Source organism: Mobula hypostoma, chromosome 1, assembly GCF_963921235.1.
Source record: "Mobula hypostoma chromosome 1, sMobHyp1.1, whole genome shotgun sequence".
Lineage (NCBI taxonomy): Eukaryota > Metazoa > Chordata > Chondrichthyes > Myliobatiformes > Myliobatidae > Mobula > Mobula hypostoma.
Genome location: NC_086097.1, coordinates 176,004,591 through 176,019,371, shown reverse-complemented (window position 1 = coordinate 176,019,371; position 14,781 = coordinate 176,004,591). Strand labels below are relative to the sequence as shown.

Here is a 14,781-nt window from a genome sequence, read left to right as displayed (position 1 = left end):
CCAAGCAACGTACACAAAATGCTGGAGGAACTCAGCAGGCCAGGCACCATCACTGGGGGTGGGGGGGCAGGGGAAGAGAGAAAAAAGTATGGTTGACGTTTCGGGCCAAGACCCTTCTGTAGGACTGGAGAAAAAAAGAACTAGGCTCAGGGACAGTTTGTACCCCAGTTTTGTAAGACTATTGAATGGTCCTCTTGTACAATCAAATGGACTCTTACCTTCATAATCTACCTCATCATGATCTTGCACCTTACCGTCTGCCTCATTGCACTTGCTATTTAACACTAATTTCTGCATTCTGTAATTGTTTTCCCTTCTGTACTACCTGGATGTACTGATGTGAATAAATGATCTGTGTCAATGGTGTGCAAATGAAATTTTTCACTGTACCCTAGTGCATCTGGCAACAATTAAAAATTACCTATTTTGCGAAGTTGAATGAGTATATTTCTTGCATTTTCCTTGATTTGAGATTTATTTTATTCCTGATTCAGTTGACAGGACAAGCCTGGAATTCTCGTGGTCAATCTGTTGAGAGTCCTCTTGTACTTGAGATCAAAGTTGTAGATATTAATGATAATCGTCCGGAATTCGTAACAGAAGTGTTTGAAGGAAGTGTTGAAGAATTATCCCAATTTGGTAAGAACTATGCATTTTGTTCAAAGATAATAAAGGAAATTTGCTCCCTGTTCAGTTAGAAATTAAACTTCCCACTGTGTTGTGGTGATGCAGTGGTTAAGTCCATGGTCCTGTAATGCACAGGCTCTGAGACCACTAATCCAGACATTCTGATCCAAGTCCCAACTCACCAGTTGAGGAATTTAAATTTTGTTAATAACCTTGTCTCAAAAAATGGCCTTACAATGATAATGAAATGTTGTTAATCCCCATTTGAAGCTCATCTCATTTGTCCACATTTGGTCCATGTCCCTTGAAACCTTTCCCGTCCAGTGTTTTTTAGACATTGTAATTGTAACTGCCTCTGTCACTTCCTCTGGCAGTTCACTTAAAAAATACCCACCATTCCTTGTTGAAAAAGTTGTCCCTCAGATACATGAGATTCTGGAGATCTTTGAGCAATGCGCACAGAATGCTAGGGGAACTCAGCAGGTCAGGCAGCATCAGTGAAGGGGAAAAAAACAGTTGACGTTTCAGGCAGAGACCCTTCATCATTTTGCCCTGAACTCTTTATTTCCCTCCATGCTGCCTGACCTGCCATGTTCCTCCAAATTTTTTTTGTACCTTGTCCCTCAAATCCCTATTAACCCTTACCCCTCGAATTTTAAGCTTGCCCTTCAGGAAATCCACTATTCTACATTTGACTCCAGGCCAAAAACTTGATGGACCAGAGAGCACAAAGTCTATATATATTTACCAACCATTTCATACCTATCTATACTAATAGAATTTTCTGAAGTTTGCTCCGTAGTCTTTCTCCGCTTTGATTCAAGTGCTCATCCATATAACTTGTAAATGTAGTGAGAGTCTCTGCCTCCAGCACCTCTTTAGGCAGTCTGTTCCAGAATCCAACCACCCTCTGAATGAAATAGTTCTTCCTAAACCTCACAGCACTTACCTTAAACCTTTGCCTCCTTGTTATAGATACCCATGTTATGGGGAAAAACGTTCTTCCTGTCTATCCTTTTAATGTGCCTCCTAACTTTGCGCACCAATAAAATGATTCTCTCCATTTTTTCCAAGGAAAATAAACATAGCTAACCAGTCTCTCCACACATCTGAAATATTCCATTCCAGGCAACATCCAGATGAATTTCCACTGCACCTTCTTCAGTGCAATCACATCCTCTCTGTAATGTGCTGACGAAAACTATACACAATACTTCAGCTGTGATCTAATCGATGAGTTTTTAAGTTGTATGATGATCTTCCTGCTCTTGTATACTGTATCCCTGCAAATGAAGGGAAGGATCTCGTATGACTACTTCACCACCTTAACTACCTGTTCTACCGCTTTCAGGGATCTGTAGGCTTGTAGACCAAGGTCCATCTGTTCCTGAATACACCCTGGCGTCCTGCCATCTACTGTCTATATCTCCCTGTGTTAGTCCTCCCTTAGTGCATCGCCTTGCACTTATCAGGATTGAAATTGCATCTGTCTGTCTTATTATTTTACCAGCTCATCAATATCTGCATTGCTTTTCCCTTTTGTACTACCGCGATGTATTTGTATACAGAATGTTCCACCTAGATGGCATGTATACACAGCTTTTTATTGTATCTTGGTACATGTGAAAAAATAAACCAACAAAGGGGTTTAGCATGATGTTCAAAAAGGTGATTATTAAATGATAGTCTCAGTGTGAACCATATCCTACACATGAACTGAGATCCAATTGAGTTCACAGAGAAAGCAATCTTGTGGCCTAGTTAAGTTTAACAGAAGCATTATTAAAAAATCAACATCTAGGTTCAAAGTTGAAGAAGAATCAAAGGGAACCAGACTAGGAGCTCATCAAGCATCAGAAAGGCAGTTTTGACCCCTTTATTCAATTCTTTAATTGATTTTAAAAGATGACTTTGAATATCCTTTATTTGGCCAAGCTCTGAGGTAAAATTTGTTCAACAACATCCTTGTAAAGCAAAGCAGGAAAGGCATAAAGATACTCTGGAAATATAATTTGCAGTTTCCAGTTTCTCAAATCACCTCTTAAGCATTTAAAATGCATTTAAACCAGTGAGCCTGGTAGGAAGCAGCATTTTTGTTCTGCATTTCAAGTTCAAGCCTGTCGTCATAGCCATCCATGCATAGAACATAAATGCCATGAAAATTGGGGTTTGGCAGCGTATGTGATCTTGTGTAAGGTAGTGAATTTTTCATTGTTTTATTCCAGGTACACCGGTATTGTCATTAAATGCAACAGATAAAGACGAAGGAGAGAATGCTGTAATTCACTACAGAATTTTGTATCAGGGGGGCAAAGAGATGTTCGCTTCAAACTCCTTTGGAGAAATTAGAACACTGACAAATAACTTGGACAGAGAGGTGAGTTCCGTAATTCACTAACAATCTAAGACGTGTTTTAAGCTAACTGACAAATCTCAAGCAATGCACACATGCACAGGTACACACACAAACTCAAGCAACATCGTGGAGGGAGATTGACAGGCAATGTTTTGGGAGAAAATCCTTTGCCTGGTTTCTTAATGAGCGTTTCATAATTGTGTTTAATATCACTGACATATGTTGAGAAATTTATTAACTTTGTGGCAGCACTACAATGCAATACATAATATGGGGGGGAATGAATTATATTAAATGTGTGTAATGTAGATGTATTAAATAATTAAATAAGTAGTGCAAAAAAAGAAATGTAGTAAGGTAATGCTCATGAATTCAATGTCCATTTAGAAATTGGATGGTAAAGGGGAAGAAGCTGTACCTCCTTGATGGTAGCAATGAGAAGAGGGCATGTCCTGAGTGATGGGGGGTCCTTAATGATGGACACTATCCTTCTGAAGCACCGCTCCTTGAAGATATCCTGGATATTAAGGAGGCCAGTGCCCATGATGGAGCTGGCTAATTTTACAACTCTCTTCAATAGCCCCCCCACCACCCCCAGCAGCCCCATACCAGACGGTGATGCAGCCAGTTAGGTCGCTCTACATGGTACATTTGCAAATGTTTTTGGTGACATACCAAATCTCCTCAAACTCCTAATGAAATATAGTTGCAGCTTTGCCTTCTTTATGGCTCCATCAATATGTTGGGTCTAGATTAGGTCCTTGGAGGTATTGACACCCAGACCTTTGACAAGATGCCAAGCATCAGGCTGCTTATCAAGCTACAAGGGAAAGATTCTAGCTTGGATTAAGCAGTGGCTGATTGGCAAGACGCAAATAGTGGGGAACAAAGGGAACCTTTTCTGGTTGGCTGTGGGTGACTAGTGTTCTACAGGGGTCAGTGTTGGGACTATTTTTTTAATGTTATACGTCAATAATTTAGATGATGGAGTTGATGGCTTTTGTTGCAAAGTTTGCAGATGATGTGGAGAAGGGGAGAGGGGCATGTAGTTTTGAGGAAGTAGAAAAGTTACCGAAGGTTTTGGCCAGATTAGGAGAATGGGCAAAAAAATAGCAGATAGAAAGTGTTTTGAGGTGTATGATCATGCACTTTGGTAGAAGAAATGAAAGGGTTGACTATTTTCTAAATGGAGAGAAATTACAAAAACTTGAGGCACTGAAGGATAATTTGCAGGATGAGTTTTTGGTGAAGAAGACAAATGCAATGTTAGCATTCATTTCAAGAGGACTAACATATAAAAGCAAAGATGTAATGTTGAGACTTTATAAAGTACTGGAAAGTCCTCACTTGGAGTATTGTGAGCAGTTTTAGGTCCGCTATCTTGGAAAGGATGTGCTGAAACTGGAGAGGGTTCAAAGGAGGTTCACAAAAATGATTCCAGGATTAAGTGGCTTGTTGTATGAAGAGTGATGACTCTGGACCTTTATTCACTAGAATTCAGAAAAATGAGGGGTTGTCTCATTGAAACCCATTGAATGGTTTGATAGTGGTTGTGGAGACGATGTTTCCCATAGTGGGAGAATCTAAGATGAGTGAACACAGCCTCAGAATAGAGGGGCATTCTTATACAATGGAGATGAAGAATTTCTTTAGCCAGAGGGTGGTGAATCTGTGGAATTCTTTGCCGCAGGCAGCTGTGGAGGCCAAGTCTATATGTATATTTAAGGCAGAGGTTGATAGATTCTTGATTGGTCAGGGCATGAAGAATGTGGGGAGAAGGCAGGAGACTGGGGCTGAGGAGAAAATTGGATCAAGCAAGATGAAATAGTGGAGCAGACTCGATGGGCCAAATGGCCTAATTCTGCTCCTGTATCTTATAGTCTTAAAAGTATGGAAATAGTCCAACTATAAAATGGGCCATACTCAACTTGGTCCTGAGAAAAGAGTCTGGTCAGATAACAGGCATTTCTGTGGAAAGTATTGCCGGAACAGTGATCACAACTCCTTAAGTTTTAAGTAGCTATGAATGAGGGCCATTATGGATTTTGCACAAGAAGGAGCAGGGAAAGTTACAAAAGTGTTAGGTAGGAACTGGGAAGTGTTAACTGGGAACTGATGTTTTTGGGCAAGTCAACACCTGATGTGGAGGGTGTTTGAAGAGCAACTACACAGTAAGAAGGAAGGACAAAGATGCCAAGGTAAAGAAACATTGGACAAAGAGGTGGGGAATTTAGTCAAGAAGGGAAAAGGAAACAATTCTAAGTTTTTAAAAGATAAGATCAATTCACGGCCCCGTGGATTTTTTTTTTTTTAAAAAGGCCATAAAAGAACTCAGGAAGGGAATTAGGAGAGTCTGGAGTTAGCATGACATAACCTTGGCAAGTAGGACTAAGAACTGTAAGGCATTTGAGTGAAAGAAGGAGGCTAGGGTGAAGGTAGGACCACCCAAAGACTGAGCGAATATGTGCTTGGAGGCAGAAGGTGTGGTATTTTGCATCAGTTTCTCTGTCCCACCCTCCCCCTACCTTCTTTATAGGGCCTCTGCCCCTTCCCTCTTCAGTCCTGACGAAGGGTTCCGGCCCAAAACGTTGACTGATCGTTTCCACGGATGCTGCCCGACCTGCTGAGTTCCTCCAGCGTGTTGCTATAGACCAGTTTGTCTTGTATCAGTGATAGGGAAGCTACTGTCTTTGTATTGTACTGATGCCATAAAACAACAAACCATGTAATTTGCCAGTGGTAATAAACCTGATTCTGATATAACTAGTCCAATTTGCCTGTGTTTGGTCCCCATTTGGAATTAGAATTGGTTTATTGCTGTCACCTGTACAGAGGTACAGTGAAAAACTTCATTATATTTATTTAATTTTATCAGTGGATTAAGGTAGTACAAAAAGCAATAAAAATGCAGAATATTTACAGAGAAAGTACAGTGTAGGCAGCCAATAAGGTATAAGGCTATGAATTGGAATTAGTTATTGTCACATGTTAGTCCTGACGAAGGGTCTCGGCCTGAAATGTCGACTGCGCCTCTTCCTATAGATGCTGCCTGGCCTGCTGCGTTCACCAGCAACTTTGATGTATGTTGCTTGAATTTCCAGCATCTGCAGAATTCCTGTTGTTTATTGTCACATGTATCAGGATAAAGGAAAAAGGCTTGTCTTGCATTCTGTTCATGGATCAATTCGTTACACAGTGTATTGAGTTGGTTGCTGCAAGGTAAAACAATAACAGAATGCAAAATAAAGTGCAACAGCTACAGAGAAAGTGCAGTGCAGGTACACAACATGGCGCGAGGTAGGTTATGAGGTCAAGGCCATCTTAGTGTACTAGGGAACCATTTGATGCTCTTGTAAGAGCAGGGTAGAAGCTGTAGTTGAGTCTAGTGATATGTGCTACCAGGCTTTTATATCTTCTACCTGGTGAGAAAGAGGGATGAGAAGAGAGAATATTCGGTGTGGGTGGTGTCTGTTTATATTGATTGCTTATTGTGTTCTACCAAGCAATGTGGGTATGCTGTGCTGGTACTGGAATGTGTGATGACACTTGTAAGTGCCCCCAGCACACCCTTGGGTGAGTTGGTTGTTAATGCATGCAACACATTTCACTATGTTTCCATGTACATGTGATAACTTCATTACTGAGGCAGCTAGTGTAGATAGTCCATAAAAGGGAGGCTGGTTTTCATGATGTTCTGAGCTGCGCCCACAACTCTGCAGTTTCTTGTGGTAACAGGCAGAGCTGTTACAATAATTTCTATCCTTAAAATTCCAGAAGGGCAGCTGAGTTCTCAGGAATAGTCAAGGAAATTAGCAATTGGGTAGTTTTCTGGGTATTCAGAAAGTAGTTCTTAAAACGAATAATGTTACAATCATTTTTTGCCTTATTTTGATTCAGACCCAAGACTTGTACACTCTTCTTGTGGAAGCCCGTGACCTAAATGGAAAAGCAGAAGGATTGTTCACTACAGCAAATGCCCAAATCCAGATCCTGGATGTCAATGATAATATTCCTACAACTGAAAAAGAAGAGGTAGGAATCCTGAAAATTTCCATAAAAATTTTGTGCTACCACTATCATGCACACTTTTTTTTATTTTTAAAGGAAAACTGAACACTTTAACAGTTTCTTGTATATAAGAAGATATTTTGATGAAGTGATCCAAGCTGTAGGGGAGGGATTTGCAAAACTTAGACCCACTGAGAAAGGAATGGGGACATATTTCCAAGACAGGATGATAAATGCTGTGGTTTTTAGAAGAGTTGTCAATATCTCTTCAATCTTTGTACCTCTGCCGTCTTAAGTGGAAAAGATTTCTGTTGGATGAGTGAAATTTAATTCACAACTTTGTTTCCTTTTTTTCTTCAGTATGAGGTATCTGTTCTAGAGAATACGTTGAGTGATGATGTCATACGGATCAAAGTGTTCGATAAGGATCAAGAATTTACTGACAACTGGCTGGGGAACTTTGAAATTATTGAGGGGAATGAGGACGGACACTTCAGGTTCGAAATGGATGAGCAAACTAATGAAGGAATTTTGATACTTCAGAAGGTAATGTTGAAAATCCAGAGACGTCGTACTTATTCTGTTATAACGGAAGGAGTATGTTCTTTAGGAGTGCGAGGCTGATGCAAGGGTTGAGGGGATTGTCCCATGAGGGAAGGTTCAGGATGATTAGCCTATACTTCAGTGCTCTTGAAGGACCAGTTGGTATCTCAGACCAGTTGTCAATTTAGAATTGATGAGAGTTGGAAGTAAAAAAGGACTGGGCGACTGCAGAATCTAGAATTTGAAGCAGCAAACAACTCAGCTGGAGAAACTCTGGCAGTGAGCTGTCACTGTTGGTAACTGATTTATTATTGTCACTTGCACCAAGATACTGTAGAAAAACTTCTTGTGTGCTATCCAACATGTCATTCCATACAGAAGTACTCTGAGATAGTACAAAATGAAAAGCAATAACAGAATATTATTTATGGAAGAAGTGCAGACAGACACATAAACTGCAAGGGCTATGATGCAATAGATTGAAGGATCGTGAGTTCATATGTCCTGGGAGGTCTGTTCAAGAGTCTGATAATAGCAAAATAAAAGCTGTCCTTGAGGTTGGTGCACGTTTTCAAACTTTTGTCTACACTTTTTGCTGCCTCAGGAAAACAGCCAATGTAATAAAAAACCCTTCCCATCAGGCAGAGGATACAGAGTCCATGGAGGAGAGGCTTGTTTTTGTCAGACTGGGCTGTGTCCACAATCTCCTGCATTGTATCTCTGGAGCATTGGATGGCTCTGGACTTGTACTGTCTGGATGGGAGAAGCTCATTGAAACCTGTTGAAGCTCATTGAAAGGCCTAGATAGAGAGGATGTGGAAAGAGTATTTCCAATAGTGGGGGAGTCTAGGACCAGAGGGCACAACTTCAGAATAGAGTGACGTCCATTTAGAACAGAGATGAGGAATTTCTTTAGCCAGAGGACAGTGAATTTGTGGCACCTGTAAAACAGAGATTGATAGATTCTTGATTAGTCATGGCATCAAAGGGAATGGGGTTGAAAGGAATAATAAATCAGCCATGATGAAATGGTAGAGCAGACGATGGGCTGAATTGCCTAACTCTGCTCCTATTGTCATGGCCTTCCAGTTTTGGGCAGAGCACTTGCTGTAACAAACCATGACACATCCAGTTAGGTAAACAACCAACAATTTGCTGGAAGAACTGAGCAAGTTGAGCAGCGTCTGTGGGTGTTAAGGAATCACTTGTGTCGGGTTGAAACTCTGCATCAGCATGCAAGGTTGTTGCAGTGCAGATCCAGGGTTTTGACCTGAAGCATCAATGATTCCTTTCCTAGTCCTGGTGTTGATCAACACACGGAATTCTTCTAGCAGAAACTTGCTCCTGATTTCAGCATCTGTAGTCTCCTGTATTTCCATGCATTAGGAAAGGAAAGTCAATGGGGACATATCAAATTTCCTCAGTAGGCTAAGGAAGTAGAAGCACTAGTGTGCATTTTTGGCATAGTGCTCATGTGATTGGAGTAGAACAGGCATTCGGTTATTCACACCTCAGAAACTGGAGCCCTCAACCATTCTCATCTCAGCACAATTGGTACAAACTGGAATGTGTTCTCAACCATGTGTTTTAATATATGTACTAGGAACTGGTAAGGGAAAGATAGCAGTAAAAGGGACATTTTAAAACAAAAACTGTCTTTTTTTTTACCTGCTAAATGATTTAAGAGTTGTTAATTTTTTTTCATCGTGCAATTAAACAGTGGCATAAGGACCTTTGGAATGCAGCCCAAATTTAATAGCATTGGCTGACGTTCATGCCCAGAGAGCTCAAGTCTAGTCTGCTTCCTTGGGAGGCCGTTATCTTAAATAAGGAAGGGGTTCCGGATCAGTTTCTGTGCCAGTTGGTCCCTATATGATTTTCTAGTCATAGTTGCACATTGCTGTTTGTTGGACCTTGCTGTGCACAGATTACCTGCAATTATGTGCTTGCAGCAACGTTCAACTCTATTGAGATGAAAAGTTAAATACTAAAAGCAATCAGCAGGTCAAGAAGGTCTGGAGAAAACAACGAAAAGACAAGGGACTGCGGATACTGGAATCTGGAACAACAAGTAATCTGCTGGAGGAACTCAGCAGGTCAGGCAGTATCTGTGGAGGGAAGTTGTCAGTTGATGTTTTCACCCGGACTGAATGAATAGAGAAGGAATCACCAGTGTAAAGGGGTGAGGAGGGGGGGAGGTGGTGAGGCAAGAGCTGGAAAGTGAGTGGATCCACGTGAGGAGTGGCTGAAAGTTGAGTTTATTATCGTGTGCACAAGTACGTGTCTGAACAGGTGCAATGAAAAACCCACTTGCAACAGCATCAGAGGCACAGAGCAACATGGAAGCAGCATTCACAAAGAAAATATAAATTATGTACAATTCCTACCAGAAAGAATGCAACCAAAACAAAAACAAAAGTCCATTTTAGTGCAAAATAGTTAGTATTGCTATTGGCTATGATTAGGATTGTGCCAGTTGGTTCAAGAAACAGGTGGTCGAAGGATAGTAGCTGTTCTTGAGCCTGGTGATGTGGGACTTCAGGCTTCTGTGCCTCTTTCTTGATGGTGTCTGCAAGAAGATGGCATGGCCTGGATGGTGGAGATTTTTGACGGATCTTGCCTTCTTGAAGCCCCACCTCGTGTAGATACTACCAATAGAGGGGAAGAGTGTGATGTGTTGGCCAGAGTGCACTACTCTCTGTAGCTGCTTGTATTCCTGTGCATCTGAATTTCTGTAAGAGACCTTGATGCAACCAGTCATGATGCACTCTGATAGTCATTTTAGGGATAGAAGGCTGGTGATGATGACCAAGGCTAGGAGGCGATAGTGAAAGGGCTGTGACTGATAGAATCGGATAGTAAAGGTGGAGCATTGAAGCAGATAGGAAGGTGGGGAGGGCTGATGGGAACATTGGGGGGAGGGGACCCAGTGGATGGGGGAGGGGAGTGTGTGGGTGATGGGCAGATGGAATGGCTAAGGGGACAAATAAAAACAGGGCAATAGGTTTGTGAAGTATGGATTGTGAGAGAAGTCTGAGGTGGATCAGGAGAGGGAGAGAATGGGACAGAGGAGGTGCAGTATACTTGAAAATCCTGCTGCCATGTTGTAAATGATCCAGACCTGAGGGTAAATAGCTGAACTTTGAAATGTAACCTCTACTTACTCGATATCCCTCTTGTCAGCATTGCCATCAGGAAGGAGGAACAGGAGCCTGAATGCCCACACTCACATTAGGAACAGCTTCTTCCCCTCCAAAATTAGATTTCAGAACAGTACACCAAACTGTGAGCACTAACTCACTATTCTGCTTTCGCACTTTTTTTGCTTGTAACGTACAGCATGTTTTGTCTTGCACAGTGCTGCTGCCACGGAGCTACACATTTCATGGTGTACTGTATGTCAGCAATAAACCTGATTCTAATCGTTGCTGGCTGATTTGCTGCAGGTTTCCAACAACCCCAACTTTATGTCGGATTTTCAGCATTGCTCTTTATTGAGGTGATTTGACTGGGATGTAGAAGGCATCATAGAAATGAGTTTTTTTTCTTTTATTCACTGACTGAATATTGTGGGGTTTAATTTTGTCTGACAGCAAAGGAATGTATGTAAGGAATAGGAGTTGGTTACCTGGCCTGTCAAGTCTGTTCCACCATTCAGTAAGATAATAGCTGGTATGACTGTGAACTCAGCTCCACCTACCTCCCATAATAACCCTTAATTCCCCTTCTATGCAATAAAATATTGAACTGTGTCTTAAATATATCTAATGAGGCAGCGTCTACTGATTTGCTGTGCAGACAATTCCACAGATTTTCCATTCTCCTGGAAAAGCAGTTTCTCCTCATCTCCACCCTAAATTTATTCCCCCGAATCTTAAAGCTATGCCCCCCAGTCTCACCTAACAATGGAACCAACTTGGAACCAATGGAGCCTCTTTTGTGTATCCCTTTTGTGGTTTTGTGTGTTTCTATAAGATTCTGTCCCATTCTCTGAATGCAAGCAAGTATGGTCCCAAGCAAGTCAATGTCTCCTTTTTAGACTAGCCCCTTCAACTCTGGAATCGATACTGTGAACCTCCTCTGCACGGTCTCCAAAGTCAATACATCTTTTTCAAATTTTGCCTTGAGTTGTGGTTGGCAGTGCCCCTCAGTTTACCTATTAACACTTGTGTTTTCTCATACTCCACAGGAACTGGACTACGAGGAATCATCAACCAGAAACTTGCTCCTGACGGTTTCCAACAAAGCAGCTTACCATGCTTCAGTCCTTGCTGGCGGAGGTGGCGGGGCTGGCGGAGGTGGCGGGGCTGGCGGAGGTGGTGGGGCTGGCGGAGGTGGCGGGGCTGGTGGAAGCGGGGGACTTAAACCAATCAAATTAAAAGTTAATGTGAAGGATCAGAAGGAAGGATTTTCATTCAAGCCGACTAAGAAACGAATCATTGTCGGTGAAGACAAGAAAAAGTTCCATTTGGGTCAGAAGCTTGGAAGATACCCAGCCATCAGTGTGGATACTGGGAAAGAGAGTGAGGGAGTCAGGTAAAGGGTTCCTGCCCGTCATAACCTGTGATGTGGTGTCCCTGTGTGGCTGGTGTGCTTGAAAGCGTTGCTTGTGTGTTTACACCTGTGTGTGTCAAGGGAAAATTGGTTTATTATTATCACATAGTCATAGAGCACTACAGCACAAGAACAGGCCCTTCAGCCCATCTAGTTTACATTGGCCTGGCCTGCCTAGTCTCAACTATTTACACCTGAACCATAGCCCTCCATACCCCTCTTGTCTATGTACCTATCCAAATTTCTCTTAAATGTTCTAATTGAGCCTGCAATCAACCACTTCAGTTGGAAGCTCGCTCCTCACTCACAACACCCTCTGTGAAAATATCTCTCCTTAGATTATTCACGCATCTACCAAGCAGAGTGAAACTGTTTTGCATGCTATCCATACCAATCATTTCATTACAAAGGTGCATTGAGGTAATACAGGGGAAAAGTAATAATTGAATGCAGAATGATGTGTTAGTTACAGAGAAAGTATAGTGCAGGCAGACACTGAGATGCAGTGGCCATGACAATATAGATTGAAGTTGAGTCCATTTTATCATTCTAGAGGAGGGTTCAATAGTCTTGTACGAGCTGACAGAAGCTGTTCTTGAGCCTGGTTATACATCCCTTCCAGGATTTTGTATCTCCTGTCCAATGGGAGGGAGGAAAAGAGAGGATGTCTGTGCTGGGCAGGGTCTTTATGTTAGGTGTTTTACTGAGGCAGCGAGGAGTATAGACAGAGTCCATGGAAGGGAGGCTGGTTTTCTGTGATGTGCTGAGCTGTTATCTACTGGTGGTGTGAGTGCACTTGTGGCAATTAGGTGTGTGTGTGTGTGTGTGTGTGTGTGTGTGTGTGTGTGTGTGTGTACATGCACTCGCAAGATCCCAGTCACAGAAAGAAAAATCAATGGTGCCTTTTCCTGTAGGTATGCAAAGGGTTTCGACCCAGCCAACTTCTTCAACATCAACCCCGAAACGTCAGAAATAACACTTGCTAAGGTGCCCGATCGTGAAGCTGAGCATATAGTCGATGGGAAGTACACAGCAACAGTATTGGCCATAAGTAACAATGGTGAGTGACTGGTGATATATGTTCAGTGTCATTTACTGATGCTCTCCCAAGGTTTCCTGCTAGGAAGGTTGAGGTGGTGGATCAGGTACTTCCAAGACATTTTAAAAAGTATCTAGTCTGTAGAACATCAGAACCTTTAACTAGTAATTGAATTGCCAATGCCTAGAAGAACTGAAGGTAGGTAAATATAAGCAGTATTGATAATGGTCAGCTTGGCTATGATGAATCAAAGGTCCTGTTTCTCTGCTGATTTAACTCCATGATGCCCATGTCAACTGGAAACTCAAGGTCAACTGAGAAAGTGGGCAAAGGAATGGTAAATGCAATTTAACTCGGGCAAGTGATGCAATTTGGGAAGTTTAGCAGGACTTGCACAGTAGCTAACAGAACCCTGGGAAATGTTGTAGAAGAGGGGATCCGCATACCTATTTCCCAAAACATGGTGATGTGCATCGACAAAGTGGTGAAGCAAGCATATGGCATGGTTGTCTTCATTAGGAGGGGCGTTGAGTGCATAAGTCGGGACATCCTGTGACACTTATAAAGGACATTGGTGAGACTACACTGAATATTGTATGTAATTCTGGTCACCATACTGTACCCTCTACATCCTCTTAACTTAATCACAGTAAAGATGTGATTAAACGAGGGAGGCTGCAGAAAGGTTCCACAAGGACGTTACCGGGACTGGAGGACTTGAGTTATGTGGAGAGACTGGAAGGCTGGGACTGTTTTCCCTGGAGGGTAGAAAACCGAGATACGATCTTATGGAAGTGTATAAGATGAAGGACATGAGAGTAAATGCACACGGTCTGTTTCCACCAGGACTAGGGGATCAAGAACTGGGGTGGGGGGTAGGTTTAAAATAAGAGGAGAAAGATTTAAAGGGTATCTGAAGAGGAAGTTTTTCACAGAGGGTGCTGGGTGTGTGGTATGAGTTGCCTGTGGAAGGGTATAATTACAAAGTGTAAAAGACATTTAGATATGTACATGTGAAAGATTTGGAGAGATATGGGACTAGTTCAGGTAGGTATCTTTGTCGACACAGACAGGTTAGGCTGAGGGGGTTGTTTCCATGCTGTATGACTCTATACTTCAGCATATCTACAGATTGTTAATTAAAATTTCTTTCTTTTCTGTCTCACAGGCCCCAAACCGAAGACCTCCACTGGGACAGTGGTTATTGAGGTAGATGACGAAAACGATAACATCCCCATCATTAAAAACCTACAGCCCTGCATGTGTGACACAGCCAAATCATTGATTGTCACTGCAGAAGACCTGGACTCCTATCCAAATGGTGCTCCCTTTACCTTTAAGTTCGATGATGTACCTGAGGTTGCTGATAAATGGAAGATTTTACGCAAAGATGGTAAGAATTATTTCATAGCTAGTTGGAATTGGTCCTCAGTTTACAAGTATTCTGGGTGATAATGAGGTTACACCTGGAATACTGTGCAGTCTTGGTCCCTTTTTTTAAAAAAAAAAAAAAAAATTACATGGGGGTTCTCGATTGGCTGAGTAAATGGGCTGAGGAATGCAAATGGTGCTCAAACCAGGTAAATGAGAATTGTTCTAATTTGTGACGTCAGATCAGGCTAGGACATTCAAAGTGAATGATAGACCCTGGGGA

General features: G+C 42.0%; 1 protein-coding gene across 1 annotated transcript in view; it reads left to right on the top strand.

Annotated features, from left to right (window-relative positions):
• The window catches only part of LOC134352750 (desmoglein-2-like), a 72,641-nt gene that overhangs the window by 35,433 nt on the left and 22,427 nt on the right, over positions 1-14,781 (top strand). The window contains exons 6-12 of the mRNA XM_063060179.1: positions 495-639; positions 2,853-3,004; positions 6,881-7,015; positions 7,352-7,537; positions 11,724-12,070; positions 13,003-13,148; positions 14,296-14,520. Of these exons, the coding sequence (XP_062916249.1) occupies positions 495-639; positions 2,853-3,004; positions 6,881-7,015; positions 7,352-7,537; positions 11,724-12,070; positions 13,003-13,148; positions 14,296-14,520 (1,336 nt within the window). The remainder of the gene's footprint in view (positions 1-494; positions 640-2,852; positions 3,005-6,880; positions 7,016-7,351; positions 7,538-11,723; positions 12,071-13,002; positions 13,149-14,295; positions 14,521-14,781) is intronic.